The following is a 15,348-nucleotide window of genomic DNA, read 5'->3' as shown; positions in this document are numbered from 1 at the left end:
AAGCACAAAAGAAACAGAATATAAAAAAGCAAAATGAAACCGTAATTCTGACTCAAAATTAAAAAAAAAAACGGGGTTTATTACGAACAAAATATTGATTTACAAAGAAAAACATAGTCTTTGTGACTTTTCTACAAATTCTGATCCTACATATGGTAGTCTGGTATGGGAAACATCAAACGGATTGGCCTCGGTTATTATTAACGCGAAATGATGTGTATCACTTTGATGCGTTGTTATCAGCGGTAAACATTTTGGTTTGGTTTTACAGACAACCTGATACATAAGTCATGCCATGTCACCAAAGGTAAACTCCTTACTTACGTTTGTGTTGTATTACAAATGATCTGAAACACATCACAAGCCATCATTACGTCGGTTTAAATTTGGTTTTACAGACGATCCGATATTCATTACAAGCCATAACCGCTACAGACTCAAATTTTGTTTTAAAGACGATATGGTACATATTATAAGCCATCATTAAGCCGTGTCACCAATGGTTAACTCGCTACTGACCTTTGATTCTTTTCTTTTACAGACGACCTTATACATAATATTATTACAAGCCATCTACAGACGATCTGATACCCTTTACATGCAGGCATTACTACTGAGTTTTTTTTTAAAGATTCAACGTACACTGCTATGTCAGGTCTTCTTGACCAGTGCTGATCTATGTCCGCCAGCCTTTAACCACCGCAAATAAAAGAAATGATCAAACGTCTCTAAAGCTTGGCACTGTATGTTTGTGGTTGTGAGGACGGGATAAATGCTCTTATTCCGTTTGAAAAGTGATACCTTTTTGAATTGTCCACATCACTAATAATTGTTATTGAGCCCGACATTTGTCACCAGGATTTTATTTAAGTTTTATCTCTCCCGAAAGGTTTAAGTCGAAAGTAGAACGTACTGAACTGTTTTTATAGAACAATTTTATTTTCTTGTTGGTGTACATGACATAGATAATTTCGCCAATGATTTGTGCTTTAGCGATGATGGTAGTCGACACTTAAAGGCTTTGGTCTAGATATATTTTAACGAAAGAATACTGAAATATGTCCCTACAGAATTAATACCATAGTATGCCATCCCATGTCACGGCTGATGTATAAGATACATGTAGTTCATCCCTTCTGTATAATTCGATATCGCGATAATCTGGGTTTACCACACATCTTCACTGCCATACATTTAACTTCTAGGTCCTCGTTGCTGGGAAATTAATAAATATATATTGCCTTAGAGACATAGGTCGAAGACTTAACAGATGACCTTCGTTTCCCGGAGATCCGTCAGACCCTGATAATGACACTGGTGTCAGATTACAGCAATAGATTACACATTATATGACCTCGATTACTCTCCTCGCAAAGCCACGGTGAAGCCTAAACGGTATTGGTATTGGTCCGAAAAAAATAATGAACATCACTCATGAATTCAAAGTGGTACCATATCTGCTGATGGTCGTAAAAGGACGATACAGACATGAATCTTCGAGTACTTCCAAGAAAAAATCGTTAACCCAAACCCTCTCCGCAATTTCATAAGCTTATAAACAGTGTATGGCGATGTGACTCCTCAACCTGGAATGATGTTATTGAACACATTGAACACAAGCAATTTTCATCTTTAGTCAACTGTAAATACACGTTTACCTTATAATCAGCGATTGTATCTATGATATAGAAAGCCAAAAACAAAATTATAGAACCAAAGTATTATTTGCCCCCTGCCCACGGCTTCTTTCATTTTCAGTGTAATGTCACCGAATATCATTAATATATTATGTTAAAAGTTGTTTTTTTATAGATAAGCTGTTGTTATATAAGTTATTGTTAAAAGGAACTGACCTCAATATACAACTTTTTGTTATACAACGCTGGCATTGAACGACAAGGCCTGTTATGTGTAGTTATACATTTTATAGACGAATTTTTGTTATGAATAGATGACATGTAAGCCAGCTTTGACTGCACCGTACTGGGCCGTTATTGTGACATCACAGCAGTAACCTAGCTACAGCGTCGCTTTAAAGTATGATTCTGTATAGAAAGGAAACAGGTATACTGTTTCCGTGGTAACAGAAAGTCTTAGCTAATTATGAAGTACATGTGTAGTTCGGTCAACAGGAAACCAATGCATCGCTAGTACAGTGTACATCCTATTAGCAATAGCAATAGCAGTTAACGGCCTTTTAAAAGCGTATATTCGCTTCGTGGCCTCCTGTTTAAGGTCAATATTGTCAGCAGTCATGTGGTTACAATGGATCGTTTAAAGCCTACTAGACACACACGCATTGTGTCATATTGTTGTGGTCCAAACCAAAACTAAGGTGATCATCATTTGACAATATCACTTCTGTTACAAAGAAGTTGATATTTATAACTTATTATCAAATTAAAGAACCTTTCCTTTTCAGATTTTATTTTCTATTGCTATAATATGATGATTTTGAATCATTGTAAATATCATTGTTTTGATAAGTGATAGTTTGAAATGTAACACGTGCATTGGCATGGGTTACGTTTACGTACATGAAGGAAATATCAACAGCCTTACAATGATAATACAGCACCCGTGTATATCATCACCGGTGATTCCAATTGTTATCCTTTGTTCGTGATTTGCCAAATTAAGTCATATATCTGACAGCTGTACTGTCCTGGACTGTCCGGACATTACCATCGACGAGGCACATCATCTTGCTCTCGTACCGGCTCAAACGCCAACCAGTGTAGACTGTGGTGCCAGTCGTAACACATTAATACTGCTGCCTATAATGTTACTATTGTAACTACTACAGATTTATGCTTGATTAAACGTTTTAAAGCTGACTTGTTCCTCTGTTCGGCTGCACTATGAAGAGATTCCATATTCATATATTGTAAGAAGAAACTTCCGTATGTCAATTGATTAATTTCTATGAAGAGACTTTCGTATGTCCCTATTTATATTCTATAAGCTATTCCGTGTATCCATTTTTTTCTAAAAGAAATTCCATATAGCCATATTAATTTCCTATAAGAGATGCCATATATCCATATTTATTTTCTATAAGAGATTTCCTATATCATATTTATTTTCTATAAGAGATTTCCTATATCATATCTATTTTCTATAAGAGATTTCCTATATCATATTTATTTTCTTTGAAGAGATTCCGTCTACCCATATCTATTTCCTACAATAGATTTCGTTGATCATAAAATGTCTTTCTAATAAAATGAAATACACAAAATGTTCAATCGAAATATACTGCCGGACAGTTCTTTTCTTAAACCAATGCCATCCTATACTAGTGTTTTATATTAGTAAACCAAATGATAAATTTGAAATGGCGAAACAGTGATTGCAACAAAAATAAATAGTTTGTCATTTTCTGGAATCTTATTGTGAATCCTGTTTTTACTCTTCTATCACGCCTACGGACAAATATCTGCGTTAGCGTCCTCTTCCTGTCAATTCTATTCATCCCCTTGAAAATTTATACTGATATCATTTTCGATATGCTGTTTTATCTCAGTTTTAATGGCCATGTCCATCCTAACGCTTGCCACTCATTATCCCCGAGGAAATAAAACGATATTATCCCCTACTGATGGGTTGGTGTAAGATCAATCTTGGCACGCTGATCCGATTTAGAGTGTGGATAGAGTTCACGGGTCAAATTATGGACCTAGCAATCAAACAAGGGTTTTCTGTGCTCCCCTAAACCCTCATCATAGTATCATTGGGTTGTTATTAAGTCAAGTACGTTCCTTAAGTGTTGTGTATCGTGTTACAATTTGTTTCATCAAATTGTAGTTTTTTGGGGGTTTTTTTTTGTTGTTTTTTTTTTTCATTGACTATACATTGTATATGACGATATATTTACATTATTTTCATCCTTCCTTTGCCTAATAGTAAAGATATTTTTATTGTACAACCAACACTATTAACCAATGCGTAACCGGTGCGTCACCATGTATGGAGATGAAACCATTTCTCCTTTAGAAATAATAAGCTTAAACCACTCTTTCATCCACAATGAGACTGTGATTCCGTGATTAAGAGATGCTGCCAACATTTCTCCGAGTTCTTTCATCGACATGAGCATGCGCAAAGCTGCCTCATGATTGTAATTAAAATATGACATTACCACGGGAAAGTGTAAAGCGAATAAATAGATTGGGCTTTACAAAACATCAATAAAATCATATTCTGATTTTTTTTAAAACTTTTCCTGGAATTTTCAAACACCTCTTACATTCTTCTCGTTCTCGTATAATAGAATGTCAAATCAATGGAAATTTGTTTGTGAAAGTAAATTGAAGTGAATAACGTTTCAAATATGACGTTACTTTACAGAAGAATTCACACAGCTACATTGCAACTAGTGTTTTATTATTTCTTTTTTCGGTGCGATTCATGCTGATCTTCAATTAAATTATTTTCGACCATGTCGCTATCGCTACCATTTATATTAATACATGATATATGCATTTTCCGTTTTACCCAACATGCAATGCGTTTTAATGCGGCATGTCTTCGTTCATTAGAGTTATTCATTGACGCTCATTGTAGTTATTCATTGAGAGCCACTTTCTCCAAAAAAACTGAAACTCTTTTCTATACATGATACATTGATTTTCTTATACACTTTAATTAGGTATATCAAACTGGTAGAATATTTTCGTCGACTTAGAGACATTAAAACGACGTCACGTCATACACATAGAAGAATATCCTTATGTTTCTTTAATTGGGGTCTTAACTGGTGTACCAAATAGGTTCGTGATCGTATAATGGAACGCAAAAGAATATCAAGTGACTTCCTAAGATGGCAGCCGTCGCTTACGCTTAACGATTATCCCCCCCCCCCTTTTTTTTAACAACGTCACGGATGTAAAATCAATATTGGAATAGTTCCGTCAAACATAGACATATAAAAACAAAATCTAAATCATCGCAAATGTCCCCGTTTCGTTTTTCGCAAAAATTACATTTGCATGGCAAAAGAAGTGTCACAGTTCCGCCATCTTGGATCCAAGTGGTACGTTTGATAAAACAATTCATGAGAACCGGTTTGGTCCTGCTAGTACAGCGCGTTCCATTAATGTACATCAGATTCGTACTGCTGCCACTGGTACGAACCCGATAAAGGAATGTCTATGTGTCTTGCCTATCAAAGACAATGCGTAAGAATGCCAGCGATAAACATCAGATTTAACATCATTGTTCAGGATTGACAAACAGTCCGATGTGTTTGTATGGAAGCAATATTTGTGTTTATTGAGTGGTTTAGATATAGATATATCCTATGTATCTAACAGCAAAACAAGGTATCATAATTATATTGTTGATCTGAAGAGTAATTGAATTGTGTGCTGTCTTATACAGTTAATTATGTGTGGTATATGCCAGTTGTTGTCCGTGAACTTGATGATTGTAGTAAATTAGAATGTAAAGTGAATTATTCGATGTAGGAATACATCTAGTGGTGTCCAAGGTAAACAAGCATGGCCGCCGTTCACTTTCGGTATCATTATATTGAGCTTTCTGAATTTCTTTTCAGTTATGTAGGTTATCAGGAAATACAGAAATATTTGTTGTGAAAATCCGGCGGTGACGTATAATTGTCATTATCCTTATTCCAGATACGAAATAACAAAATTTGAATAAGTCGTCTGTTTGTGATGGTGATCTGACCGAAAAAGGCCTACACATGTAACATCATAGCTGTTTAACACGAAATATCCTTAGATTCGTTGTTGCCTATTGACATTTAGACTTTCCGAGTGAATGTTTTCCTAAAGATTACGTAAATCCAGTAAATGTAACAATTAACAATTTTAAACAATTGGAATAAGAAATATGGTAATTACAGTGGAGCCACTCGACTCTCTAGATACAATTTGTTTGAACCCTGCATTATTGTATCCACTTAACAACTTTCATTCCAAACAATCAAATATTTTCTGGGAGTGATTGTAAAACAATATGCGGCACAATTTCATAGGTGATATGTTCAAACCATTGTATGTGCTTGATGACTATGATGACGCGAGGAACTCAATTATTTTGCCAGAAATATTGGCTGTTCTGGGAATTGAACTTGTTGATGTCAGCGTTTTGGAAAACGACAAATCATGAGTATAAAAAAAAAAAAAAAATTATTACTTAGGAAAAATAAGTCAAAATATGAACATAAACATTCAACAATTACTGAATGGTAGTATAAAGTCAAACGGGAGACAATCTACTTATCCGTCTGTCACCAAGCTATGTACACGCGTTATGATTTAGGTGATAGTACCATCAAAGGGACTTTTTGTTACAAAAGTCATTTATGGGTATCAGGTTGTCTATAGTTGAGAAATCTTACTTTTGAGAGAGACGTTGGCTTGGCAAAATGGTACCTTAAGTCTGATGGTTCCGGCCTAGCGATTTGGTGTCGTATAGGTCATGAGTTATGAATGTTAGGTCTGGTCAGGAAATAAATAACCTATCTCCTTTCGTCAAGTGTTAGAACTATATTATACATGTACATACATATTAATATATTTTATATCTGTCACCAGAAATAACTGTAGTGTTGATGACATCTGATCTTGCAGTCACTTTAGAAAAGGAGGAAGGACTATCTGTATGCAGTTGACAGTATTTTGTAAAGGTAAGTATATGCTTATCTAGGAAAATTATTAAAACTAACATTCATGGTATCAATTTATTTACAATGACGTGTTTTTGTCGAACTTCCACAACTATATGATTTCCAACATGATGAATTCCAATCCCAAAGATGGTTTACTCTTAGCAGTTGCATCAGTATTGTATCTAATATAATTCCAGTTACCTCCCTTAGTATGTATGTCCATTTGCTAAATACAGCACCCCAGCATTACACATGTGTATGACGTGACACCTGTATAGATGTGTGTACATCCGCGTTTCCGGATGCTGATTCAGTAGAATAAAAACTTGGCGGACCAAGTCACCTCGTTTGGTTGTCTCTCGCACACTAATGTCGAACACAGACATTAGTACATGGTGTCAGAGTCTTACATCACGCCTAAAGATTCATTACTTCACAAGACAGAGTGAAAATGGACTTATCAGGTATTCCAACCCCCAAATTTGATTGGGAGGCATCGAACCTGCCGGAGCAGTGGCGAAAATTTCACGACCACGTGCGTCTGATATTTGATGGTCCCCTCGCAGACAAGGCAGAAGAAGTAAAAGTAAACTATCTTCTCCTATGGCTTGGAGACAAGGGTCGCGAGATCAGGAACACATGGACTGACCTAGACAAAGAAGCTAACGAGGAGGCACGCAAGAAACTCAAAACGTTCTACGATCGTTACCAAGCGTATGTACAACCCAAGTTGAATCCCATTTTCGCGCCAAGGCGCAGGATCCATAGAACAGTTTGTGACGAAACTGAGAGTTCTAGCTAAAGACTGTGCTTATGGAAACAGCGACGAAATGATTCGTGATAGGACGTGTTTGGCACTTCATCTGCCAAGGTACGTGAAAAACTAATTAACGAAGGGGAGAAGCTCACTTTGGATAAAGCCATCCAGTTAGCGCAAGCACACGAATATTCACAACAGCAGCTGAAAAGCATGGCACAACAAGAGGTACCCAGTGTAAACAGAGCTACTCCGACTGGACGTCACCAACAGAGAACCAACAATGGACAGCACCGGGTGGACAGACACTCGAATGTGCACAAGTCAAACAATCCTTGGAACAGACGGCAAATACAGGGACACAGTCGTGATGGGAAGAAACATCCAAATGGTAGCACGCAGAAATCTGAACAATCTGAATGTGGAAGGTGTGGGTTTCAACACAACAAACTTTCCAAATGCCCTGCAAAGGGAAACAGTGTCAGACTTGTAAAAAATATAATCATTTTGCAAAAAAAAATTTCTTTAAAGATGCTAAGAATCATGAGGTTGAAGCTCTGCCAGATGCAGGTAATTCTGATTCCAATGATGAATATTTCATTGATTCTATCAAAACCCCCTATGATGCTAACCAAGCATTCTACACCCTTTGTGTAGGACCAAAAAATATCCCTGTAAGGTTTAAGCTTGACACTGGCTCTCAAGCCAACACATTGCCCAACTCCTTATTTGAGACCCTAGGGTGCCAGGGTAGACTCAAACCTTCAAGTGAAAAGTTATCTTCCTACAGTGGTCATGCATTAGATACATTAGGTATCTGTCAGCTACAATGTAGCCATAAAGGTAAGTCATGTGAGCTCCCATTCCATGTAGTTAAAACCCAGTCAGCACCAATTCTGGGAATGAGACCATGTCTCGACTTAGGGCTTATTAAGCTGGTATACACATGTAGTGTAGACACCCCTTCACCAACGGTAAGTGATACACAGCCCCTTGACAAAAACACAGTTCTATCTGAGTACAACGATGTATTTGAAGGGATAAGTCTGATCAATGGTGAATGTCGTATAAGAACAGATCCCAATGTTCCCCCTGTAGTACACTCTCCACGTAGAGTCCCTTTGTCCATGAGGGAAGGGTTAAAACAGGAACTAGACAGAATGGAAAGTCTAGAAATAATCACTAAGGTAACAGAGCCAACCGAGTGGTTTAATTCCCTTGTCGTAGTAAAACAAACAGCACCAGGTAAACTTAGAGTTTGCTTGGACCCCAAAGACCTTAATAAGGCCATACTAAGGCCTCACTATCCAACTAAAACCCTTGAAGAAGTCCTATCTGAGATGTCCTTCCTGAAATCTCAGGTGCCAAATATTTTAGCAAATTAGATGCTAAAAGTGGGTATTGGAACATAAAATTAGATGAGGAATCATCCCTTCACACAACATTTAATACGCCCTTTGGTAGGTACAGGAACCTCCGTCTGCCATTTGGGCCGAAATCATCACAAGATGAATTCCAACAAAAAATGGACGAGTGCTATGAAGGCCTTGAGGGCACAGTCGCCCTAGTCGATGATGTACTCGTGTACGGGAAAACGCGTTCGGAGCATGACAAAAATCTACACGAAGCGTTCGTACGGTCGCGAGAACGAGGCATCAAACTAAATAGAGACAAGTTAGAGGTTGGTCTCACTCGCGTTAAGTATTTTGGCCATACTCTTACCGCAGAAGGGCTCGAACCCGATGAAGACAAAATACGAGCAGTACAGCTCATGAAACCTCCCACCACTAAGGGAGAGTTAGAGACCTTTCTAGGGATGGTCACATATTTGTCCCAATTTGCACCAAACTTGTCCGAAGTGACAAGCCCAATACGTATACTCCTCACACAGAATGTCGAGTTTCACTGGGACAAACCCCAAGCAGACGCTTTTCATAGTGGCAAAGACATAATTACTGCAAGTCCAGTTTTGGCGTATTTTGACTCCAACAAAGAAGTGACACTTCAAACTGATGCAACCAAATTTGGCCTAGGTGCAACAGTAATGCAAGAGGGTAAACCTATCGCCTTTGCATCAAAGTCGCTAACCCCCAGTGAAATAAACTACGCCCAGATCGAAAAGGAGATGTATGCGATTGTTTTCGGGTGTACCAAATTCCACCAATATCTGTATGGTCGGAAGGTCAGAGTTGAAACTGACCACAAGCCCCTGATACCTATCAGTCAGAAGTCACTTTACGCTGCTCCCCCACGTTTGCAGCGTATGCTCCTCAAAATACAGGGGTATGACCTTGAATAAGTATATGTGCCTGGCAAACAGATACCTGTTGCTGACACGCTATCGCGCAATTTCATTTCAGACACATACCCAAGTATCTCAAAAGGTATGGACGCGCAGGTACATACTATACTCACTTCTATTCCCATTAGTGATAGAAAACTGGAAAAAGTGCGAGATAGCACAAAAGTTGACTCACAATTCCAGACACTATTACACACTATACTAAATGGATGGCCAGAATGAAGTAGAGATTGCCCTCCTTCCATCCTAGAGTTCTGGAATCACAGAGATGAGTAGTCCCATGTAGATGGCTTATTATTGAAGGGTACTAAGGTCATCATACCCAAATTACTAAGGCCTGAAATACTTGATGCCCTACACACAGGGCATATGGGCATAGAAAAATGCCTTAAGAGAGCACGATGTTCCGTATTCTGGCCCAAGCTAAATGCTGACATAGCTGAACTTGTTTCTCAGTGCCCAGTGTGTGTAAAGCACAGCTACTGTAATGCTAAGGAACCCCTTAAGCCACACCCCATTCCAGTATACCCTTGGCAAGTAGTTGCCACAGACTTGTTTGAATGTGATAACAAGGACTACATTGTTGTAGTAGACTACTATAGCTGCTATTTTGAGGTTGCTCATTTACACAGCACTACTTCGAGAGCTGTAATCAATGAGTTAAAACCCATATTCTCCAGATTTGGCATACCTGAAAAAGTTGTCTCTGACAATGGGCCACACTATTCATCACAAGAATTTGTAGAATTCTCCAGACAGTATGACTTTGTGCATGTCACATCCAGTCCCCGTTATCCTCAATCAAATGGCCTAGCTGAAAAATATGCCCAGATTGCCAAAAGAATACTCAAAAAGGCTAAATATGACAGCCGTGACCCCTACCTAGGTATGTTAGAATACCGCACCACCCCTTTATAATCTGATTACTCTCCTGCTCAGCTCCTCCAAGGGAGACAACTCCGCTCAGTACTACCAACCATACCTCAGGACCTTGTTCCAAAACCCATAAATCATGCTGAGGTTAAGGTCAAACTAGAAGCCAAACAGGAAAGAGAAAAGAAACATTTTGATAAGGGTTCTAAGGATCTTCCTAATCTAAAGGTAGGTCAACATGTTCATGTCCAACAGTCAGACAAATCCTGGAAGCCAGCTACAATCTTGAGCAAAGTAGTTGACAGATCTTTTATTGTGGAATCAGCAGGTAAGGTTTATCGTAGGAACAGGCGTCATCTTTTAGGCAGGTCTAGTTTCCAACCCTTAGTAGATTCTGACCTATCCATGCCAACGGTATTCGAACCCAAGGTAATACAAGATAAGCCTATCCAGTCATCTAGCACGCTTGTCCCTCAGGTGCCCCAAATCTCACAGCCTGAAGCAGTCTCGACAACTGTAAAGCCCTATATATCTAGATTTGGCATAGTTTGCAAACCTAAAGTTATTACCTCAATGTGATTCCATACATTTAAGTAATGGACAGATGTGTTCTAGTCATTCAATTCCAGTGACATTGATTATGGACATTTATGCTTAATTGTGCCTACCGGTATTTTGTGTTCAAGTTTTGTTTATCAGTTGTGTTCTTTTCTTTAAAAAAAAAAGGACAGTCGTGTTTATATTTCATCAAGGATAATATTTCATCACCACATTAGTCATCACAGTGAAGTTACATTATATGGACAGTGTGCAATGGACAATGTGAAATTATTGGATGGATTTTCTATCAATTGTATAACACTCAATAAGTAAATTCATAATTAATTACTATGATTTTGATATTGAATTATAATTGTTTCAATATTTGACCTTATGATCAAATAGCCACTCATGCAGTTAACTGATTTATTTTTATTAACAGTTTATGTATTCTTGTATTAGTGGAGCAAGTTATTTTCTAAAGAAGGGAGATGCATCAGTGTTGTATCTAATATAATTCCAGTTACCTCCCTTAGTCTGTTTGTCCATTTGCTAAATACAGCACCCCAGCATTACACATGTGTATGACGTAACACCTGTATAGATGTGTGTACATCCGGGTTTCCGGATGCTGATTCAGTAGAATAAAAACATGGCGGACCAAGTCACCTCGTTTGGTTGTCTCTCGCACACTAAAGTCGAACACAGATATTAGTACAGCAGTAACAGCAAAACGTCAGCATATGCTTTACATATAGAAGTTCTCACCTACACTTGTAATTAACAGGGTAAGACAGTGGTTGCTAGGGTCGGGATTAATAGAATCTTTCACCCCTTTTGGGGTAAGATAGGGGGGTCTCAACCCGAGGGGATAGATTGTTAAATTCCTGAACACGAGGCTTGCCTAGTGTTTGGGAACTTAACAATCTCCCCCGAGGGTTGAGATCACCCTATCCTATCCCAAAAGGGGGTGAATGTATTTTTCTCTTACCCTGTAAGGCTACAGCAGATGCTTTACACCTAACGATGTTGATTTCATACAAAATATACATGTAGTTCCGATTAGCTTGTCAAAAAGAACTCCAAACATTCAGTTAACTTTGATAATAAATAATTATTCTTTTGTGAATAATACTGATATTTAGCATTCAAAGGTTCCTGGCCATGTCATATTGACGTCACCCTATCGAGAATAAGTGCACATTCAAAGAGCACGTGTAGCTTGTCTTTTCCCTAGGGTGAGACCCCGGCAAGACTGCGGATATCCCTGTCCAGGGTAAGATAAAAATCAATCTCACACGTGATAGGGAAAGACAGCTAATGTAAGCGCATGAGAGGAATATAATCAAACATGGGCCTGAACCGTTGATAGGGAAATCAAAACCCTCGTGTAAGAGTTTGGCTGGTCAGTACTCGGAAAATCCCGTGCTGGCCAGCCGAACTCTTACGCCCGAGTTGAGATATACCTGTCAACGGAACTGGCTTGGGTAAGATTCTATTATTCCCAGTTGTTGATGACTACTTTATATAATAACAAATTAAAGCTGCGTCCTACTTCTCGGACAATTCATCCATTCCATGTACTTTTCCAGCCAAACAGAAGTAGCTCAGCATCAAATCTTATCCTGTCAGCGACCTATATATCAATAGGAACGAACAGTGCACGACAGTAGATTGGGTCGCCATTAAGCTGATGGACAGAAGTCGCATATTATAATGAGAGACGGTGAAGTTATTGAAGGATTAAAGTATCTTTCTGGTGGTTTTAACAAAGAATATATTTCAAAATGGTAAGAAACATATTAAATACTGCTGCATGATGTACGAGTATCATTAAATTTTATGTTTCATGAAATTGTTGTGAACTGTTGATTTGCACTGATCATCCACTGATTCGACATGTGAAAATGTCCACATCCTTCGTCACGTAGTCGATTTGGAATTCAGAATAGCGCAATATATTGCCTTTTTTGTTATGATGTTCGCTGTGTTCAGTATATCGAGAATATTTCTTTGCAGATACTGGTGCTGTGAAGGTTCTGTCAAATCTGGCGTCGATGACACGCTTAGATTGCCATTTGATAATCTGTGTTGGGCGTACGCTTGTAAAAACCTCATTATCATGGAAATACTGTGATATAAAACAAACAATTCAAACAATTATTGAAAAAGGGAAGCATTTTCTAAAAATTATATGTAATTTTAATTCCTTTTTATAGTTATAAATCAGACTTCATAACAATAACTAAAAGCAAAAAGAAAAGAAAAAAACATGAATAGAAGAAAACTTTCAAATGGATTTTATGCATCTAAGGACTTCATAGTTTAGGATATTTCACAAAAAAAAAACAAAAAAACTCGCCAGCTTATATTTATTTAACGGGAGTCATTATAGATAGTGATCAGGACATCATACAGATGTGTCGTCTTTCTAGGACTCATCCGTGATAATAGGGCATCATTTAGCTGTTTTATCATTCTATGACTCCTCAGTAATAATATCGTTAGTCCCTGATAGTCCCTGAGGTTAACCCCTACTCTGCATGGCTGGTATCTTACGGCTCAGGAAAGAAATGCTTACGTATTTCCTTATCTTTTCCATTTATCAAACATCCAAAATAAGAACATTTATCAACTTTTCCCGTAGGATTGAACTTCGAAACTTGCCTTCGGAACAATACCGTTGTTTCGTCATTCAAGGGCTCATCGGTAATGATAGGAACAACATACAGATCTGTCGTTTTTCGAGGACTCATCAGTGATGATAGGGACAACATACCTCTGTTCCGTATTTCTAGAACTCGTCAGTGATGATAGGGACATCATATATTTGTTTCGTCTTTCTAGGACTCATCAGTGATGATAGGGACATCATACAGCTGTTTCGTCGTTCCTTGATTCGTCAGCGAGACAACACTGCCATCATAGAGCTGTTACGTCAACATCAGTGATGATAGGGACATCATACAGCTGTTACGTCGTTCCTTGATTCGTCAGCGAGACAGCACTGCCACCATAGAGCTGTTACGTCAACATCAGTGATGCTAATTTTATTTACAAATGTGGAACTTGCTAGGGACTTCATACTAAATGTTTGATCCTTCCATGACTCGTCAGTGATGCTAGGGAAGAGCAATTTAGAAGTTCAGAAGGAAAGTTTCGAAGTTCAATCCTAAGGGAAAGGTTAATTAACTTTGTTATTTGGGTGTTTGATAAATGTAAAAAATAAGGAAATACGTAAGCATTTCTTTCCTGAGCCGTAAGATACCAGCCATTCAGAGTAGAGATAAACCTCAGGGACTAAAGTCTACCAGCAAAACGTACTTCACATCATTACAATGTCTGATTGGGATAAATGATTGTATTAGCATTGTTGCGAACGTATGTAATAGAAAGAAGTGTAACTCACAACCATACATACCAGGGGAGACAACTCTAATAAGTCTTCGAGGTCTAAATATCTCCGAATGATTATATTTTTCTAATATATGACGTATCAGAAAAGAAGACACGTCATTTCTTTGAACATAATTCAGCTATTTTGTTGCAATAAAGACATTTGGTTGATAATATCTTACTTCGGTTGCATTTGAAAGATACACGTAATCTTATTTGATTAAAGCCCCCTTCCTTAAATAGATGACATTATCAACGGTGTAGTTTACTCGTTACATATTTGATTGTTGAACATCAAAGCCCCGTACTATCATTTCACAAAGAAACTGAAAACCTCATTACTTAATAATTTCATAAATAATCAACTTTTTTTTTATTGCAATGCCGTAATTGATTACTTTTTATTATAATGTCACAAATGATCAACTTTTTTTGTTGTAATGTCATAAATAACCAACCGTTTGAGTATAATGTCTTAATTGACCACATATTTGAGTGTGATTTCACGAATGATAAACTTTTTGAGTGTGATGTAATAAATGATGAACTCTTTGAGTGTGATGTTATGAATGATCAATTCTTTGAGTGTGATGTCATTATTGATCAATTCTTTGAGTACGATGTCATGAATGATCAAATTTTTAAGTGTGATGACAAAAAGGCCAGTCACCAATTAGTGACCGACGACCAGTCGATCCCCAGTACACATACTACATCGCTCGGCAAGCCTCGTGCTGACTGGCCAAACTTTTACACTCGGGTTGAGATATCCCTGTCCACGGAACAGACCCATGATATATTATATTATTCTCTTACCCTGGACAGGGAAATCCAGAATTTTAC

General features: G+C 37.8%; 1 protein-coding gene across 1 annotated transcript; it reads left to right on the top strand.

Annotated features, from left to right (window-relative positions):
- The first annotated feature begins 7,607 nt into the window (after positions 1-7,607).
- On the top strand, positions 7,608-10,614 carry LOC117344689 (uncharacterized protein K02A2.6-like). Its single transcript, XM_033907517.1, has 4 exons — positions 7,608-7,824; positions 7,926-8,237; positions 8,756-9,655; positions 10,061-10,614. The coding sequence occupies exons 1-4, from the start codon at positions 7,608-7,610 to the stop codon at positions 10,612-10,614; spliced, it is 1,983 nt and encodes a 660-aa protein (XP_033763408.1).
- The last annotated feature ends 4,734 nt before the right edge of the window (positions 10,615-15,348 follow it).

The sequence above is a fragment of the Pecten maximus genome, chromosome 16 (genome assembly GCF_902652985.1).
Source record: "Pecten maximus chromosome 16, xPecMax1.1, whole genome shotgun sequence".
In the NCBI taxonomy this organism is placed as follows: Eukaryota; Metazoa; Mollusca; class Bivalvia; order Pectinida; family Pectinidae; genus Pecten; species Pecten maximus.
Note: the sequence above shows the minus strand (reverse complement) of the source record. Positions and strands in the feature narration are given on the sequence as shown.